General features: G+C 42.2%; 1 protein-coding gene and 1 non-coding gene across 4 annotated transcripts in view; both read right to left on the bottom strand.

Moving 5' to 3' along the window:
- Positions 1–18,047, bottom strand: part of ZFR (zinc finger RNA binding protein) — a 47,216-nt gene extending 29,169 nt beyond the window's left edge. For all 3 annotated transcript variants that reach the window (XM_074532288.1, XM_074532287.1, XM_074532289.1), the window contains exons 1-2: positions 17,889–18,047; positions 17,590–17,674 (exon numbers count right to left, since the gene is read on the bottom strand). In XM_074532288.1, coding sequence (XP_074388389.1) covers positions 17,590–17,674; positions 17,889–17,925 — 122 coding nt within the window. In that variant the 5' untranslated portion in view covers positions 17,926–18,047. The remainder of the gene's footprint in view (positions 1–17,589; positions 17,675–17,888) is intronic.
- LOC113459487 (small nucleolar RNA SNORA66) lies at positions 2,197–2,333 on the bottom strand. The gene has a single exon (XR_003380750.1). It is a non-coding gene; the product is annotated as a small nucleolar RNA SNORA66 (small nucleolar RNA).
- Positions 18,048–19,455: the final 1,408 nt, after the last annotated feature.

Below are 19,455 nucleotides of genomic sequence, written 5' to 3' on the forward strand. Positions count from 1 at the left end.
GTAAGGAACGTCTTCTCAACACCTAACTTAAATGTCCCCTCTTTCAATTTGTACCCGTTACTCTGTGCTCCATCTCTACAGTTCCTCATATTTCATGTAGATGATTATTTACTTCATAAAGGGGAGGTATTAGTGTTGAGTTTTCTCCAAGCAGCAGAACACAAGTCTTTCATTCAAAATAATGCAGCAGTCCCAAGCTGATAGCTTTTCCAGACTAGCAAGTTTTAAATACTTTAGTAGTTCTTGAGTAAAGTGACATACCTGTCAAATTAAGAAGAACGCTACTTTTCTGTGAGAGCTCATTACTAACCCGTACTAACACGAAGTTTTTCATTACACCATATTCAAGCAATTAAATTTTAAAGACAGCCATGAAAATCAGCTCAGAACTGCTGTATTTACTTAGGCACATACAGATGATAGGGGACTTCTCCAACAGATGGTTGGAATTTTAGGAGCTGGTCCCACTTGCCCAAGCAGAAGTCCACTGACGCAACACAAAGCATCACAAGTGCAGACAACCACACTGAGCAAGAAAACCACTCTGGCAGTCTCCCAGGCACCTGCTGAGACTAATCTGCCTCTCTAAAATTTGCAGGTAGGAAGCTAATATTTATCAATTTACTAAAAATCCACAGATACTAACAGCAGAAATAAAAACTGATTGCTTCAAAGGTTTAATTACTTGAACAGAAACAAGAATTACTGTCCTGTACTGATATGTAACTGTGCATGATGTTGTCCTATTATGATGTATAACTGTGGACTATGATTAGAAGGTTGGAATACTTATTTAGATTTTTAAGCAAATAAAGTGAAGCAGGTAAAATATATGTAAAATATCACTATCTGGAATAATGACATCAAGGGGGATTCAGTAATAATTCCGATTATTTTTGTACATTTCCCACACTGCTGTTCAATAATAGCTATATCCATACACTTTTAATTTCACAAAAGTAATTTCCACAACTCCCTTGAGTTCAGTAATTTTTTCTTACTTATTTTTAGAAAACCTGATTTTGTCATTTCAATTACAGCAGAACCCACTTACTTTAATAAATTTAAAAAACACATACACGCAGCCTCCTCCCCCTCCCAACCATTCTCACAGCAGAAATAGAGAAAATTTTACTACTGAAGGACTTCCAAGCCTGGACTCCACCTTCTTCCCATCACATGTCCCTCACTGCTTAAAGACTACTTGCATTCTATCCAATTTTACTACAGTTGTAAATTGCACATACAATAATGTTTTATGTTATTTTCAATTATTAGCCTAAAAGCAAAATGCAAAGACCTAAATCACTTGGATGTACCTCACATCGCTGCTTGCAACTCCTCCTCCCTGATGTTCACAGGAAAATTCTGTTTACTTAACATGAGAAACTGGACTCCATCACAAAATTCAGGAAGACCGTTTTATGATGGTAGAAATTAAAGATAGTCTATAAAATTAGGTCTCATTATCTACATAACTAACAGTACAGAAGTGTAAAATAGTCACCAAATCTGAGATAATTTTCATGGCCACATCTATCTACTAAAATCACATTAAACTGAATAAACAGACAGCAGACTGCTTAACTGACTGCAGTTGAACACATCAAGAGTCTAATACTGCCAACAAGGTAAGTCTTGCTTCACACTTTTCCCACTCTTAGTCTTCCCTTCTCCCAAACACCAATCCCAGCTAAGCCATTTTATTCCATCCCTGGTGCTAATTCTGCTACTCGTCAAGCCATTCAGTGCACTGATTTAACTCATTAATCAAGCAGAAAACAATGTAAGGGTTTCTTGTTGGGGTCATATTCTAGCGTGGCAGAAATGTGAAGAAACAGCAGCTTACAAAATAGGTCTGCTGAGAATCAGAACAATATTATATATATACAGGGAAACAGAGCAAAAAGGGAGCAGAAGACTTGGGCAGAAGTGCTAGCTCGGTTTTTCCACGTTTCATGAAACTATTTGTTACTGTTACAAAACAAGATACAGTGCTCACAACGCACTACAAAGTAACAGTACCAGTCAGTTAAGCAAAGAAAATGCTTTAGTTCTCAGAATACGTATGATTAAAGATACCTGATAGTTTTCAGTATTTAAAATTGTGAAGAGATTACGAACATTACCAGCAGAACTATTAACAAGATTATGGTACAGACAATTTCATTTCTTGTGCAACTAAGCAGCAAAATTCCTTGCCACAGCACAGAATTAACAGCCCAAATAATTAGATTTTGAGGCTAATACAGGTTCCATGATCATGTTTATTTTAGCAAACCTGTTCCCCTTGCTTCTGCAACATCATGCAGAGCTAGTAATCGAGTTTGCAAGACTGCAGGAAAAGTATTCTATCACTGACTGCTTCTTCCTTTCTAAAAGTTGTGTTACATTATGTAACAGAAATTAATGGTGACATCTCCTCTAAATTTGTGACATTCTTCTCTTCCGTGGTCTTACTGAAAGCCTTTAACTTTAAGACGAGCAGACATTTCAATGCAATTAATTTACATAAAAATATCCTTGTGCCAACTTCTTTAATTAACTGACAAGAGTTCTTATCCTGATTTGGTGATTAGTGCCTCACCACGTTTGCTGAGATGAACTTAGCTCCTCCTAGATTATTCTGCCAAACTCCCTATTCCACTCTTCCTTCATCTGTGCACCTATCTTAATATTATCTGTTTTTCTTTGACTACAGATGGCAAGAACCTCATGCGTCATTTCAGTTTCAGCTGTGCCACCCACTCTACTCCAGACAACTGCTTTCTCCTTTCTCTCCCGGCAGTCTAGCTTCTTGTAAAGATTCTTGTAAAGTTACCTGTGTACTGACTCTATTTTCCTCACATCAAAAAGCACCATATGCCACACTAGTAGAAATAATAAAGTCATAACGAATCCCTAGTGAACTCCACTGCAAGTACTGCTATTTGATAATAGTTCTTCTAATTCTACTAAGGACCTCTACCAGCTCCTTCTCTACAATTATTTTACTAATCTCTATCTTAAGCAGTCATTTTTCATACTGCACCACATCAAGAATTTCTTCTTAGTCTTGATAAGTAAGTCTCGATAAGTAAGTCTCCAAAAGATCTAGGCATGTTATCAAGTTATTAGAACACCAAGGAAATACAGTATGTCAGCGTGCATTTTCTTCACCACATCTCTCAACACCACAGGGAAAAGCTGAATTTATACTAATTACTCTGTAGGTTCTATGAGTTAAGAATACACCAACAGGTATGGCAGGACTGCAGAGAAAGCAGCTAACTCATTGATGCAGCCACTTCTCTTTGTAGATCAATTCTTCTCTTCCCCAAAATAAATTCTAATATCCCTTACTAGCATTTTTGAGTCGAGGCTCTCTTGCAAATACACTTGATTCAGTTTGCTTTGTTAACTTGGAGGAGTTTAAAATTCACAGAATAATTTAGGTTTAAACAAGGATTTGGAAGTCACCTGTTCTTATCCAATGCTCAAAAGACAGTTTATTTCAAACCTAGAAGTTTCTCAGGGCATTGTCTGCTCAGGGGCTGATCACCTCCAAGAATGGAGACTCCAAGGCTGCTCTAGACAACCTGTTCCAGGGTGCCATGGTTTAACCTCAGCTGGCAACTCAGCCCCACACAGCCACTTGCTCACTCCTCCACACTGGAAACAGGGAGAAAACTGGAAGTGTAAAACTGAGAAAGCTTGTGGGTTGAGACAGACAGTTTAATATGAAAGACAAGGGCCACACACACAAGCAAAACAAAACAAGGATTCGGACAGGATGGATTAATGGGCCAGAACAAATGATATGAGGCACAACAAGGCCAAGTGCTGGGTCCTGCCCTTAGGTCATAACAACCCCAGGCTACATTACAGACTTGGGGAAGAATGGCTGGAAAGCCGCCCAGCGGGAAAGGACCTGGGGGTGCTGGTCAACAGTGGCTGAACATGAGCCAGTGTGTGCCCAGGTGGCCAAGAAGACAAATGGAATCCTGGCCTGTATCAGGAATGTGGCCAGCAGGACAAGAGCACTGATTTCTCCCCGGTACTCGGGCACTGGTGAGGCTACACCCTCAATCCTGTGTCCAGTTCTGGGCCCCACACAAAACACTGAGGTGCGCCACTATGCCCAGAAAAGAGGAAGGTGTTCAGCCATCTCAAGAAAGCCAGATAAAGTTACTTGGGAAGACAAATACCATTTGATTTACTCTGAACATCACCTCCTTCCTCCTTCTCTCCCTAGTTTTATCATTGAGCATGATGCTATATAGTATGGAATGTCCCTTTGGTCAGTTGGGGTCATGTCCTGGCTGTGTCCCCTTCCACCTTCTTGTGCACCACCAGGTCCCTCACTGGTGAGGAGCAGGAAAGGCCTTGCTTGACTCTCTGTGAGGACTGCTCAACAATAAAGAACACAGCTCTGTATTATCAACACTGTTTTCAGCACAAATCCAAAGCACAGCCTAATATCAACTGCTCACCCCAGCCAAAACCAGCATATGATGTTTGAGCATCCTGTCAAAAATTTTTTCCTTCGTTTATTAAAGCTCCAATTTCAAAAGCAAATGAGCTCTAAACCAACACCTACAAAGCCAGAACCTGTTTCTGACCACTCAATTCAGTGCACCTTCATGTAACAATTCTTGGAGTGTTTAAATTCACTTTCAGGATAAATTATTCTTTAATTTAGGAAGTTATAAGTAGCTTCCAATTGTATTCTGCTGTACTACTGTTATACCATATCTTCCACAAGAAATTTTCATTCAAAAAGAATGTGTTTTACTGATACCAGACCTATGTCTTCAGGTGTTTCTGACTGTAATAGAAATAGTGCTTCCCTACAAGGCTGACTTAATTTCTGTTTCCTGGGAACAATATACTCTTCCATGCTTATCTTCCTGTTCAGGTGCATGTGTTACTGCATTTCCCTATCCCATCCAGAGCCAGTTTGAAGTGCACATGATGTCCCCAATTTTTCTGCTCCAGATTCTGTAGGTATATATTTCAGTCAACTACAGAAGGTCATTTGCAGGACCTTACCTAAAGTGTATTGTCTCTCCTTACCTGTTTTTAAACTTCCACATCTATGGTACTATTTCCTCATTCTCTTTATTTCCTCTTCTCAAACAAGGTCACCACTATTAAATAGTTTTACCACAGTATATAACTTGTCCTCATCTTTCATAGTCTAACTGAATAACTCCGAGAAAACGAGAGGTTAACTCTTTATAAGCAATACTGTATTACTGTGTAAAACAGTTCTGAAACACCTTTGACTCAAATCTTTGAATAACATCTATTATAATTCCTTCTGACACCAACAATAGGAAATACCAATCTTTCTGTTGCATTAGTATCAGCACAAGTGCCACATATTGTAAAACACCACTATGATATTAAAGCTGCTAGATAAGAATGACTGCAGAGAGTTGTGACCATGTATGTTTCTCTAATTCCATGATAATCTGATTTTCTAGGGGTGGGGATGAGGGGCCACCCTGTCTCTCAATCTTGCAAAATTCATTCCAGAGCAAAGGCCAAAGCAAAAACTGGCCTTATCCACACTGCTATCTTGTGCACAAATCTCCTTTCATCAAATGTAAGTATCTTTTCTCAAAGCAGGTGCACATTTTACCCTGATACTTTTAAAGTTGGATATACGAGTAATACAGTGGCTGTTTGCATGGTATTGACATTGGACCCAGTCGTGTAAACCCAGAACTGTCATTCTGAAATAAAACAGTATTTTAAAATACTTTTCCTGTTTGCAAAGTCTCCATTGCAATCACTGAGGCACCAAATAATTACCAAGATCTCCTTGCCCAATTCTATACCACAAAAATCAAATGAGCTACAGTACAGATTTACAAAAACTGGTGTAATGCTAGGTAGATATTTAGCCTGGAAAACTCTACCCTTTGGCCAACTTGAATTAAAATATCAGCAGCAAAAAGTCTACACCTTGAGAACAAGGTCTCAAAACAGAAGGTGTTAGTAATCACTACTCCGTATTTCTTATTAAAATAACTAGATTAATGTCATAATTCTGTTGCTAACTTCTATTTCTCTTGTCAAAAAGCACAACATTCAAGCAGCAATTAACAACCTTTTCTGAACTGCCTAAGGACCTTCAGCAAGAACATTGTAGCAGTGCTTTTGATACAAAAAAAAACCACCGACTTTCAAAGCAAAAAAATAAATAAAATGCTGGCAGCACACTTAGTCAGAAGTTGTAGAGAGCAGAAATTGCTGGTCAACAGCAATTAATGAGGTACAGGTGTCCATTTGGCAAAACAATGTTCTTCAGCTCCACAACCATGTGTTTGTCTCCCTTAAACAGCCATATAAGGTAGGTTTACAAATAAGCAGCATTATTCCCCAAAAAAGCTTAGATAAGAGCTTGCTAGATGGAATACAGGAGAACTTTTGTTAGCTACTTCCCAACAGCAACACTGAAAGAAGATCTGCATTTCCAAAGAATTACACAGTATTCAGAGCAAATCTGAAACAAATATTGAATTCTCTTCTGCAAAACACTTATGTCATGTCTTTTTTCATTTCCAGCTATTGCCCTTTTCTAGAAAAAATTGTGGAGGCTTTTTTGTTTAAAACTAAATGGGAAGTAGAAAACTTGATGTATTTTTTCATGTTAGCCATGTAAAGAAAATAGAACATTTTGATATAATGCTATCTATTTTGCATTATGATGAATGAAGATTGTAAGACACTTTATTTTCCACTTTATTTTATTAAGGTATTTGCTGAGTAAGTCATGCATTAAGAAATGGGATAATCCATCTGTGGCAGTTACCATCAGAGGAATAATACATTTTCAGGAAAAGGCAGCCTACTTCCAAGTAAGATATATAGCACACAAAAGGTATGTATATAGGAAGCACAGAAAACATTCCCTACAAGCCCTGCTTTTTATCACACTTGATTCATTCATTTCAATAAAAAAGAAGAAATTAATTGTTACTCATGCACATAACATGCTTATCGTCAGCACACTGCTGTATTAACAAGCAACACATGCACACAAACGCTGCTCATATGCTCCTATAAGCTCTGTTTATCTTGCTGAACCCTGAAAACTCTCCTCCAAGAGGCAAAGAACATCTCTGATTTTTCAGTTTCAGTTTTCTGACAAGTGCTGTTTTGATAGACAGTTAGCATCTGGCCTAAAACCAAGTATGTCTCTACCCAAAAGACAGTATTTCTCAGAAATCACAACTTTTAAAATATATTTCTTCCAGGGGTTTATTTTTTTTTTTTTATTTCCATGCACAACATTTAAGATAAGTTCTAAAATACTTTTAAAAATATGAGTATCTTGAATGAAACCTTCCACTAATTAGGATGTATTTTTTGATTTGTCCCTTTTACGAACATTGGAACACATTAGCATTAAAGAACCATATTTGGTGAAATCTAAGTGCCAGGTTTCTCGAAGTTTCACAGATAAGTCTATTAATAGCAGAATAGCAAAAACACAGCTCTGCAGTTCTTTCAGGAACACGATGATTGAAACAAGTATGTTCTAGTTCTGTAAAAACTGCTAGAAGCAGTGCAATCTGCTACTGCTTTAGATCCTAACCTAGGAAGAGGCACTCCTGAATAACTGGTCAGATGAAGTTTCAGATGTGCTAATGGAATATGGGCAGAGCAAAACAAAACCAAAATTACAATCAACAAGAAAAAAAAGGTGAACTTTATTCTCCTAAACACACTTGACAATAAACAGCAACAAATGGTGAAATGAAATATCACACTACAGTAGGTTGCACTTTAGGAATGACTTTGCCCCTGTATTTCTGGAGCCTGTCACTCACTACAGGCATAAAATTTTCAATATTTGAATATCTTAGAACTTTAGGGAAAATAACTTTTTTCCTATTCTAATGCACTAGGAATCCAGAAAGGCCTGAAGGCATTCAAATGTGCTATACCCTCATGAATTCTGCTAAATTTCAGCAGTTTAACTACATAAAGCCTCAAAAAGACAGGGATTTGTAGCCATTTTGAGTTCTCCCTTCTCCTTCCTTGTTCTAAAAACTTGATTGCATCATGCCATTATAAATTACTGACTGCCACTAGATAACTAAACCATATACTTATCAATAACTCACCCCAAAGATGAACAGCTACATGTTTTCAAAACATCCTTTCTTCTTTGATAATCTCTACATTTACTCTCACAACTTTATTTCAATCTTATCAAATTCTGCCATGTTTTGTTCCCCATATACACTGCAGGTGTCTGTAACAGTGATGTAATATATGCTCTGTATCAACCTCTCCTTGCTTGGCTACACACAACAGACAGCCCACTGTCCATATTGCTTTCTTTAAAAAGTTCATTTTTTCATGAAATGGTAAGATGCAAAACAAAAAGAACTGAGCTTCAGAGATTACATCAATTTAAAAAAGGAGCAAATACTAACATCATCCCAGTCAAAATCACAAAATGGCTGAGATTGGAAGGGACCTCTGGAGGCCATCAGGGTCCAATCCCACTTAGGCAGCATCACCTACAGCCAAACACCCAGAACTATATCCGGACAGCTTCTGAGCATCTCTGAGGATGCAGACTCCAACTTACCTAGGCCTCTTGCATGAGGACTCAGCCATTCTTGTATTCACAAAGTGCTTTTCCATGTTCAGAGGGAACTTCCCGTGCTCCATTTTATGCCCATTGCCTCTGGTCCTAGCACTGTGCACCACTGAGAAGAAGCCTGACTTTGCCCTCTCTGCAGCCTTCCTTCAGGTGTTTATACTTGCTAAGATCCTCCCCACCCTCCTCCAGGCTGAATAGTCCCAGCTCTCCCAGCCTTTTCTCATTAGACTCCTCAGCAGCTTTGGTGGGCCTCTTGGGCTCTCTCCAGTATGTCCATATCTCTCCTGTACTGAAGCCCAAAAACAGACACAGGATTCCAGGTGTGGCCTCACTGGTACTGTATAAGAGGGGAATGATCACGTCCCTCACCCACCTGGTAATATTTTATCTAATGCATCCCAGGGTGCCATTCTCCTCCTTTGCTGCAAGGACCCACTGCTGGCTCACACTCAAGTCTGGCATCCACCAGGACCCCCAGGACCTCCTCCTTTCCAGCTGGGTGGCCCACAGCATATACTAGCGCATGGGGTTGTTCTTTCATACTGAACTTTGCACTTCCCCTTGTTGAACTTCCCGAGATTCTTGGCAACCCTTTTCTCCAGATTTTTGAAGTCCCTCTGGATGTCACTGTAACCCTCTGGCACGTAAGTCACTCCTCATCACTTTCTGTCATGAGCAAGCTTGCTGAGAGTACACTCTGCCCTAACATCTGGACCATTAATGAAGATGCTAAACAGAAAAAATGCTGAAATTGGCAAGTTCTCCAAAAAAGGAAGGAAACTTCACTAGTATGGAAAATTGTACTAAATTGTTAAGACATTCTGTTTTTCCTGCCTTAAACCACTACTTTGCTTTTCTAGCATCAATAATGTAACTATGCTCTAAGCTACCATTGTTGTATTTTAGTAGCATACAAAATTTCACACATAATTTAACACCCCACAGTTAAGCCTATAAACACCAACACATTCTGAGGATACAAAGGACACAGCTATACCATTAACAGAAAATCTTCCCAAAGTGGTCAGTTCCTAAAGACAAGCACCTGCTGCAAATTTCAAATAGTTGGCAGGTTTGCCCTCCTTAAAATGACAAAGGCTTCTTTAACTCAAGGCACCTTTCCCCCTGATTTACCACCTTCTCTGTCTCCCTGTTATAGTCTATTACAATACTGCCATACAATCCATGTTAATAAACCCAAAGCCACTTATTGCCTTTCTCATGTTGAAATATCTCCTTTGACAGTGGGACTTCACTGATTGGAAAAGAAGTGCATCAAAATCCTTTCACAAACAAAAGTACTGGAGGCTTCTTGTGTACATTGAGCTACAACAGCATGTTTAACTACAGCACTAAACACTAGCATCCATTGACCAAAAGAGAATCAGCTTCACAGAGCTCTACCATATTCAGTGAAGTCCCTTCTGCTAAGAATTATGTATGTGTCAAGATGTGATGGAACTCAAGGGCATTAAGTACACAATGAGCAAGCATTCTGAGTTTTTAGCTTCATCCTATGGTAAAACTAAATTACTTTCACTGCTGCTCAAGTCTAGTAGTACATCCTGTCTGCAGAAGAAGTCCTACCCACCGTTGTCCTCACCATCCCATTTTCACCAACACAAGACTGAATTATGTTTAGTAATAACTTAAGCTTAGTCTGGTATGCCTGTGTGAACCACAGCCCTAATATCTCTGAAAGACTCAATTCTTTTTAAACCAGCATCTAGATGAAGAGTTAACTGGGACAGGATATTGAAGACAAAAGTAATTAGAAATACTAGCAATTGTGAAAGCACACTCCACCCCCAATCAATTCTCAACAGCCAACTCATCCATGTGTAGCAATTCACTTTCTTTTGTTGTTTTGCACCACTTGAATATGCTGTAATATGGTGCACTACATTTGAATTCCAAACCAGCTGTAATTGCAAAAGCTCACTTCCATACTGCTGCCTGTAAGATTGCATCTTAACCTGGACTCTCAGGCATTGTGGTCTGCTCTGAACCTGCACTCCTAAAATTGCCTTTATCTGTGACAGCTCACCACACTCAGTAATATTCAAGCTGCTAGAAGGCAATTCAAAGTTAACAAATCATTCCTAACCACCCAAGCATCTCCCATCAGTGTTCTGCCTCATTAGAGCAAGACACAGTATGAATACCACCAAGATGAAACTCACAACACTTAAGAGATTCTTCACCTTTTTAACAGAAACCAAAACCATAATACAAGATTAATTAAATGAAACAATCACATTTGCCCACTTCTCTGACCAAACGTTACTCAATGCCCCTATCTCTCAATCAGCATTTTAACCAGCCAATTTGAGATTAGAAGCATAATTATACCTCTTCTCCAGCACTGAACCAAGAATGCTAATATTATTTTACATTGGAAAGACAAGCCAATATTAGGCTGTTAATTTCAAATTGAGTAGTCACACAGGGGTTCTGGTAAGGTACACTGCATGCACACACACACAAAGAAGTCTAGTACCACCAAATTCCACATTTATTTTAGGCTCCTAAACAGATGGATTAGTACAGTCACTGCAATAAGTTTGCATTGCATGCAGGTTTATAACCTGAGGCCCTAATGCCACCACTAGCAGAAAGCACAAACTGTAAAGGTCCTGTAATGTTCAGAGAAATCTCCTGCATGTTACTGAGGAAAACATTAGATTGCATAATCTAATGTTTTCCTCAGTAAACCACAATATTATTACTGGGTAGAGCACACAAACAATTTTATATGAGTAGGATAGCAGGAAATTTCACGCAGCAACAACACTGAAAGTTACAAGAAAGCTTCTAATACATTATTTACACGTTTAAAGGGCACTTAGCTCTTTTGCTGTCTTTGATTAAATATGAAACAAGTTTTCAAGTATGTTTTATGAAAATTAGTATTTATGAACTAATAAATACAGTAATCTATTCCTCTTCTTTGAAGGAACTTTACTGATTATACTGCCTCAACAGTAAATATTATCAAGTTCTCCATGCCCATCCTGATTTTGGCCAGGGTAAAGTTAATTTTCTTCTTAGTAGCTGGTTCAGTTCTGTGTTTTGGACTTAGTAAGAGAATTATGCTGGTAACACAGAGATGGTTTAGTTGTTCCTAGTAGGGCTCACTCCCAGTCAAGAACTTTTCAATTCCTTGTGTTCTGCCAGTGAGCAGGAGCACAAGAAGCAGAGTGGGAGCACGGCCAGGAGAGCTGACCCAGACTGGCCAAGGGCTATTCCATGCCATAGAACACCATGCATGCAAGTATAAACCAGGGCGACTTGGCCAGGAGCTGCTGATTGTTTCTGGAGAACAGGCTGAACATTAGTCAGCAGGGGATAAGCAACTGTGCTGTGCATTACCTTCTCCTCTAGGGTTTTATTCTCCCTAATCCCTTCATTACTACTATTACTTTTATTAGTATTATTGCTATAATTCATATTATTATACTTTATTTTCTTTCAACTATGAACTGTTCCTATCTCAATCCAGGAGTTTTACTTCTCTGATTCTCCCCCCCACCAGGGTGGGTAGGAAATGAGCAAGAGGCTGTGCAGTACTTAGTTGCTGGCTGGGGCTAAACAGCAATAACCCAGTACTCCTGAATTTTCCAAATCCAAAGTCTACCACCTAAGCATCTATCAACCTGGCCTTTATAACCACTTCAAATATCAGCATTTAATGTCAGGACTTGGACAAATTTTAATTTCTTCTCCATGTGAAGGATGACAGAGTATTTAAACGATCCATGGCCATGGATAAGTTGGAATTCTAGGAAGACACAGTGACTTCTATGTTCCACTGTCTTCTTCGTTTAAATTCTGCATCTGGGACAGGGCACTCTTGGATGTGCGGACAGACTGGGGAAGGAGAGGCTGGAAAGCTGTGTCACAGAGAGGGACCTAGGGCTCCAGGTCAATGGCAAGTTGAGTCAGCAGCACTCTGGCAGCCAGGAGGGCCAGCCCTCTCCTGGGGGCATCAGGCACAGCATCACCAGCCAGGCAAGGGAAGGGACTGCTCTGCTCTGCTCTGCACTGGGACAACCTCACCTCCAGTGCTGGGAGCAGTTTTGGGTGCCACAATATAAAAAAAGTATTAACCTGTAAGACAGTGTCCAAAGGAGGGCCATAAGGATGGTGAAAGGCCTGGAGGGGAAGCCATGTGAGGAGTGGCTGAGGTCATTTGGTCTGTTCAGCCAGGAGGAGACTGAGGGAGATGTCACTGTGGCCCTCAACACCCTCACAAGTGGAAGCAAAGGGACAGGCACTGATCTCTGCTCTGTGGGGACAGTGACAGTGACAGAGGGAATGGCCTGAAGTTGTGCCAGGAGAGGTTTAGGCTGGGTATCAGCAAAAGGTGTTTCCACCCAGAGGGTGGCTGGGCACTGCTCCCTAGGGAAGTGGTCACAGCACCAGCCTGGCAGAGTTACAGAAATGTTTAGACAATATTCTCAGGCACGTGGTGTGATTCTTGGGGATGTCCTGTGTAGGGCCAGGAGTTGGACTTTGATGTTCCCTGTGGGTCCTTTCTAATTCAGGATATTCTATGATCCTATGATTCACTGCTAATAACACAAATTAGAATACTGTCATTTTGAGGAACTTCAATTCAGAAAGAGTTTATATCAGTCTGCAATAAGTCTAGAATTAAATACAGAAACTTTCCTTAAAAGCACCTTTCAGTAATCACTTAATAGAGCAGAATTTTTCCTTTGAGTCTTCTGAGTGGGAGATCCACAACTGTGAATACTCAAATTCTGAGGGACCAGCTTATAAAGTGAATGTTCCCACATCTCTGTGGGCCCTCATGGGATTCACCTCTGAATTATGAATGGGCCTGCAGCTGTTACAGCAAGACCTCTCAATCATCTACTGGAGGCCTTAGGAGTCTGGGCAGGTCACTACTGACTGAAAGCTTGCCAGTGTAATTCCCGTTTACAAAGGTGTGAGGCAAGAAACGGAACTACAGACTTATTAGCGTAACCTCAGCTCCTGGAAAAACTATGGAGATACTAAGTGATACTGGAAGGTGAAAGAACTGTTAAAGAACAATGCAGTCATCTCCCAAAGTCAACAGTTTCACAAAGGAAAGTCCTCTTTTACCAACCTATCCTTCTATCATAAGATCACCTGCCTCCTGGATGAAGGGGATGGCAGTGGATGCAGTTCCAGTTTGACTAAAGCTGCTAACACTGTCCCCCAGAGCATCCTTTTCCAACAAGCTGCCCAGCTGTGGGATGAGCAGGTTCACAGAGCTCTGGCTGGATGGCAGCACTCAAAGGGCTGTATTGAATGGGGCTTCATATGGCAAGCAACAGTTGGGTGCACCATTAGCAATTTGGCTAATGATTCAAACTGGGAGGTGCTGTGGATGCTCTTTAGGGACAAGAGGCCTTGATGAGAGATCTAGTTAGACTGGAGCACTGGGCACTCATAAATGGAGTGAAATTTACCAGGTTCAAATGCTGGATTGTGCACCTGGGATGGGGTGATGCCAAGCACAGGGATGAAGTAGAAGAGGAGTGGCTGGACAGCTGCAGAGGGAGGTGGGGCTGGCTGGTGCTGGGCTCAGTGTGGGTCCACAGTGCCCGAGCAGCCCCAAGGGCAAAGCCCATCCCAGAGCTCCCAGCAGGGCACAGCCAGAGCCCATCCCAGGGCACAGCCAAAGCCCATCCCAGAGCTCTGAGCAGGGCACAGCCAAAGCCCATCCCAGAGCTCCCAGCAGGGCACAGCCAGAGCCCATCCCAGAGCTCCCAGCAGGGCACAGCCAGAGCCCATCCCAGAGCCCATCCCAGAGCTCCCAGCTGGGCACAGCCAGAGCCCATCCCAGAGCCCATCCCAGAGCTCCCAGCTGGGCACAGCCAGAGCCCATCCCAGAGCTCCCAGCTGGGCACAGCCAGAGCCCATCCCAGAACGCATCCCAGAGCTCCCAGCAGGGCACAGCCAGAGCCCATCCCAGAGCTCCCAGCAGAGCACAGCCAGAGCCCATCCCAGAGCCCCCAGCAGGGCACAGCCAGCCCAGAGAGGGAATGGGCTCCTGGGCTCAGCCTCAGGGTGGCCTCATCCTGCTGGGCCCTGCAGGTGGAGAAGGAGGGGAAGGTCCTTCAGTGCATCCTGAGGAGGGAAACAGAGCTGGTGGGAAGGCTGGAAGGAACTTCCTGTGAGGAGCAGCTGAGGAACTTGGGCTTGTCCAGTTTGGGGAAAGGGAGATGAAGGGTGACCCCACTGCTCTCTGCGCATTCCTGAAGAGGGGAAGGGCACGGGGAGGTGCTGAGCTCTCCTCCCTGTATTCCTGGGACAGGACAGGAGGGAGCAGTTCACAGCTGCACCAGGAGAGCTTTCCTGGCCATTAGGAGGAATTTCTATAAAGAGAGGGTGGTCAAGCACTGAACAGCTTCCTAGGGAAGCGGTTGATGCCCGGTCTGTGTTCAAAAGCATCTGGACAGTGCCCTTGGCAACGTGCTGGAACTTGGCCTGCCCTGAGTGGGCAAACTGGACAGTGACTGTAGGTCCAACTGGAAGAGTCTCTTCTATTCCTTGAATGTGAACAGAATCTACTTAGACTGTCTTCTTTCTGATGCAAAGTTTAGGTTTTTTATTTTCTCTGCTTTTTTCCAGATGAAGGCCTGATATATTTTGACATATTCATACTTTAAGACATTACAAGAAAGGTGTGTATGCTAAAAAGAATTGTACAAATTTTTGAACTAAGTGCTGAAATCAATAAAATCCTGATTATGATCATTAGGGAGCATTGAGTCATCTAAAATTGCAGACTAATATTCTTCCAACATACCAGAATTTTTCACAGCCATTTTGGCAGGAGAGAACCTTTAAAAATGCGACCAATATTGTGTTTATTATGAAAATTTCTGTTCATTCCTATAAAAACTACAGTGTTGGAACTTCCAAATGGTGTATGTATAAAGAACTAAAGACTTCCACTGCAATGTGATTTTTTTCTCATAAAACAACTTGTTACTTTGAGCAACTTTTTAAGAATCCATAGGTTAGTTCAGCATCCAGAAACACCTTTTATTTTTCAAGATTTATGGGGCTTACCTGTGTATTCAGTAGGTAAAAAAAACATTTGTTTGTTTATTTATTGCTTTGGTTTCCAATAAGACGATTTTTTTATTCTGTGAACTGACTTTTTGAATACTGGAAAAAAACTTAAAGACTTGTTGTAAAATCAAATCTCACCACCTTCCTCTGCCACCATCATCTTTTTCTCAAATATACTGGAGTGGAATACATGACTTGTAGCACTCTGTAAACACACCAGTAAGGACCTAACAAGCACGCTTGGTAAAAGTAAGCTCCCTCAGACATTTGAAGTGACTCTTGTGTTTTCAGCTCAAAATATTAAATTCCTTCTTACGGAAGGACTACTCAAACACTGATCGCTGTGTGTCTTCACCTTCAAATGTGGTAAACACACAAATCATTTATAGGATGTAGAGTCTTTAACCAATAGCAAATTAAACAGTATCTTAAACTTGTGATAGCAAAAGAAAAAGGTTCTTTTGATCTGTTTTCCATTTTCTCAAAAACACACTTAGGATCAGCTATTAAACTTGAATGTTATTCCAATTATATAACTTCAAAGGAATTGCTCAGGATCTTTAGTCTAAAGATCACCTCAGCCCTGCAATAAAAGATGATTTTAAAAATTTGTCTGCACTTCAAAACTGCAGACATACAGATCTTGGTTTATTATTCACTAAACCTTTATACTTAAAAGGAAATTCTATATCTATGTCCTAAATATTCACTATAAACATCATGTAAAATGTAAACACATACTTGCACTGTGAACACCCAAAGGAACTAGAAGATTATCTAAATTTAATCCTCTAATTAACACCAGAGTACATTAAATTCAGTGTGCTTCACATTCATTTTCAGGAAAAAAACCAATGGAAAAAATGGAGTTATTCCAACACCTCCACAAAAGTGTACATTCCTAAAACTACATTAAGAATGCAATTTTTATTAGCTACTAGCACAGCTCTGCATTCATTTGTTAATAATCTCTGATATATTTGCTTTAATCTTTTGGGTTTTATCATATTCCCCACAGCTTAGGCATTGAGGAAGGTCTTTATTACAGATTTACGGAATGAGCAACATAAGATTCAAATGTGGACTTTAAGATGTGACTCCAATACAAGCCAAAATTGAAAAGATGTTCCTGACTGTATTTAGCAAATTAAGTATTATGATGTCAGAAACTGTGATATAATAGATGCTACCAATTACTTTTTAACACTCTGGCCACAATTTAGATAAACAAAAACTACAAAGATACAAAGATTTGTGGCAGTGTGTCTGTATGAGATCTGTATCGATAGATTTATCCAGACACATAAGACACAGTTATGTATACAGTCTAACACAGTCACGGGTCCTCAAGTTCCACTACAACATTGCTCCTGGTCTTAGAAATCAGAGTAGGACATTTTTGTAAAAAGGTACCTGTCCATGAAAGTACCTCCTCTACTTTCTTAGACACATTACTTCAATTGGATTAAGTCCCCTGCTATTTTCCGGTGCTCCATCTCTCCCTGATCCATCCAGCCTCCCTTAGGTTGGTTTTCAACCCACGTTAGAAGGGATTCTGGGCTCCCACAGCAACAGCAAAGCCTTGGGGAGCAAGGCCGGTGCTCCCCGAAGCTGAGGCAGGAGACGAGCCTGGGGGCGGCACACGGTGACTCGCCGCTGATGCTGGCTGACTGACTGCAAGTGGCCATTTTAATCTAAGGGCCTGGGGACCCGATCTGTCGCTGATCATCCTCCTCCCGCTCGGCGGTGCCCAGCCCCGGCACACGGGGATAAGAACGCACACCCGCGGGCGCGGCGGGAGGGTCCGAGCGCGGCCCACGGCGCGGGGCCAGGGGCGGGAGTTGCCCGGGGTCCCGGCCGGGGAGAGGGGCCCTGGGCGGGTCCCGGGGGGTCGCGGCGGTGCTCACCTGTACTGGGCAGCAGCCCCGCTGTGGGTGAATCCAAAGTAGTTGCCGGTGGCCATTTTGGCATCTTCCCCCAGCCGGCTGGGCACTGCGGCGGCGGCGGCGACCGAGGGGCGGCGGCGGCGGCGGGGGCCATGACAGGAGGCCCGGCGAGAGGAGACGGTGGGGAAAGAACGGGACACACAGAGGGACAAGGGAGAGAGAGAGAGCGCGGGAGCGCCGGGTCAGACTCGGCGCCTCAGGATCGACCCTCGCCCGCCGCCCTCTCCCCACGCACGGACACGCCGAGCACCGCTACTCACCATAGGTGAACGAAACTACCGGGCATATGGGAATCATGAGTCCGGCCTGGCAGCGACGGCGGCGGGTGAACTCTCAACTCTCCCCCCCCTCCCTCCACCTCCTCCCGCTCGCTCCCTTCCCCCACCCACCCACCGACGGCGACAACGGCGGAGTGCGGCCGGGCCGGCTCCACCTGCGCAGGCGCGGGATGTGCGCGGGGGCCGCTGGGAGATGCAGTCCAGCCGCAGCCGCGTTCCCGCTTAAAGAACGGGGAGCGGCCTCCGCCTCGGGGATCGTATGCGCAGGCGCGGGATGTGCGCGGGAGCCGCTGGGAGCTGTAGTCCCGCAGGCCGGCCATGGGGAGGCGCGCTGGCGGCGCCCATTGGACACGCTCGCACACGCAGACGCGCACATGGATGGATTTACGGCGTGAAGGGTCCCGCCATGGCTCCCGTGTGCTTACTGCAACCCTGCTACATCCTCACCCACACAGCGCCCGTTCCCGTGGCTGTTCCAGAAGCCAGCAATCCGTCAGATCACTCCTGAAACGCGCTGGGCGGCACATTGCGGCCAGTGCAGCGCCCTCCCGTTCAAAGGCACTGAATGAACGTCCGTTCCTCACGGCTCTGCCGCTCCTTCCGGCAAATCCTTCCCTCTGAGCATCAGCTGTCTCCCAAAACTCTGAACAAAGCAAAACTTGAATGCTTAAATACTTTCATCCTATTTATGTATTTTGCATGTGCTCCAGTGTGCATTATTCATAAACTAATAAAGGCTTATAAAACTATTATTAAACACTGGATTCAGTATAATGTATAATTTCAGATATAATTTTGTGGACTGTAAGCTAAGCCTCCTCAAAACACACCTGTTTGGGATGCCCTACTGCAGTCCTAACAAAAGCAGGGATTCCCACATCCCACAGTGGCTGTGGTCTTAGGCAGTAGGACTGCAAGGATATTATTGTTCATAAAATGGGAAGAGGAAAGTACTTTCTCATCTTATACCTAACATTATTGCAGCTGCATATGAAGTACAGCCATTCGCAATGCCAAACATCCTTCCCAATTCACTGAACATAATTTGTTGGACATTATTATTAATTTTGCATAGGAACTGAATATTATTGTACCTCCTGTTCATTCTTATCCTAATCAAGCACAACAGTAAAAGAAATCTCCTTGGTTCTGCCCAAAGTGCTGTTCTGAGAAGAAAGTGGCTACTGAGTGAATATTTAATTGCTATAGATTAGGAAAGAAAAGCCTTAATCCACAGTTCCATGGGAGAGTACTCAAGGAGAAGGGTCTACAGAAACCTTCTGTAGAAGAACTTAGGGAATATGACCTCTGTCATGAAAATATCAATTGACTCAGGAGATACAAATCATAAATAGATTAATGATTTATATAGATGTTTATATCTATCCTTCTATTAAAAATTGTTCATAATCAGACCACTGGATCATGCTGCTTGGACAAGAAGAGAACACAAGTTTTTTTTCTTTCCACTGTCTTTCAAGCTTTTTCAGTTATAAGCCTTCCAATATTCTGATAAATAGACAATATTCAATACACATTTCATTAAAAA

The sequence above is a fragment of the Zonotrichia albicollis genome, chromosome Z, assembly GCF_047830755.1.
Source record: "Zonotrichia albicollis isolate bZonAlb1 chromosome Z, bZonAlb1.hap1, whole genome shotgun sequence".
In the NCBI taxonomy this organism is placed as follows: domain Eukaryota; kingdom Metazoa; phylum Chordata; class Aves; order Passeriformes; family Passerellidae; genus Zonotrichia; species Zonotrichia albicollis.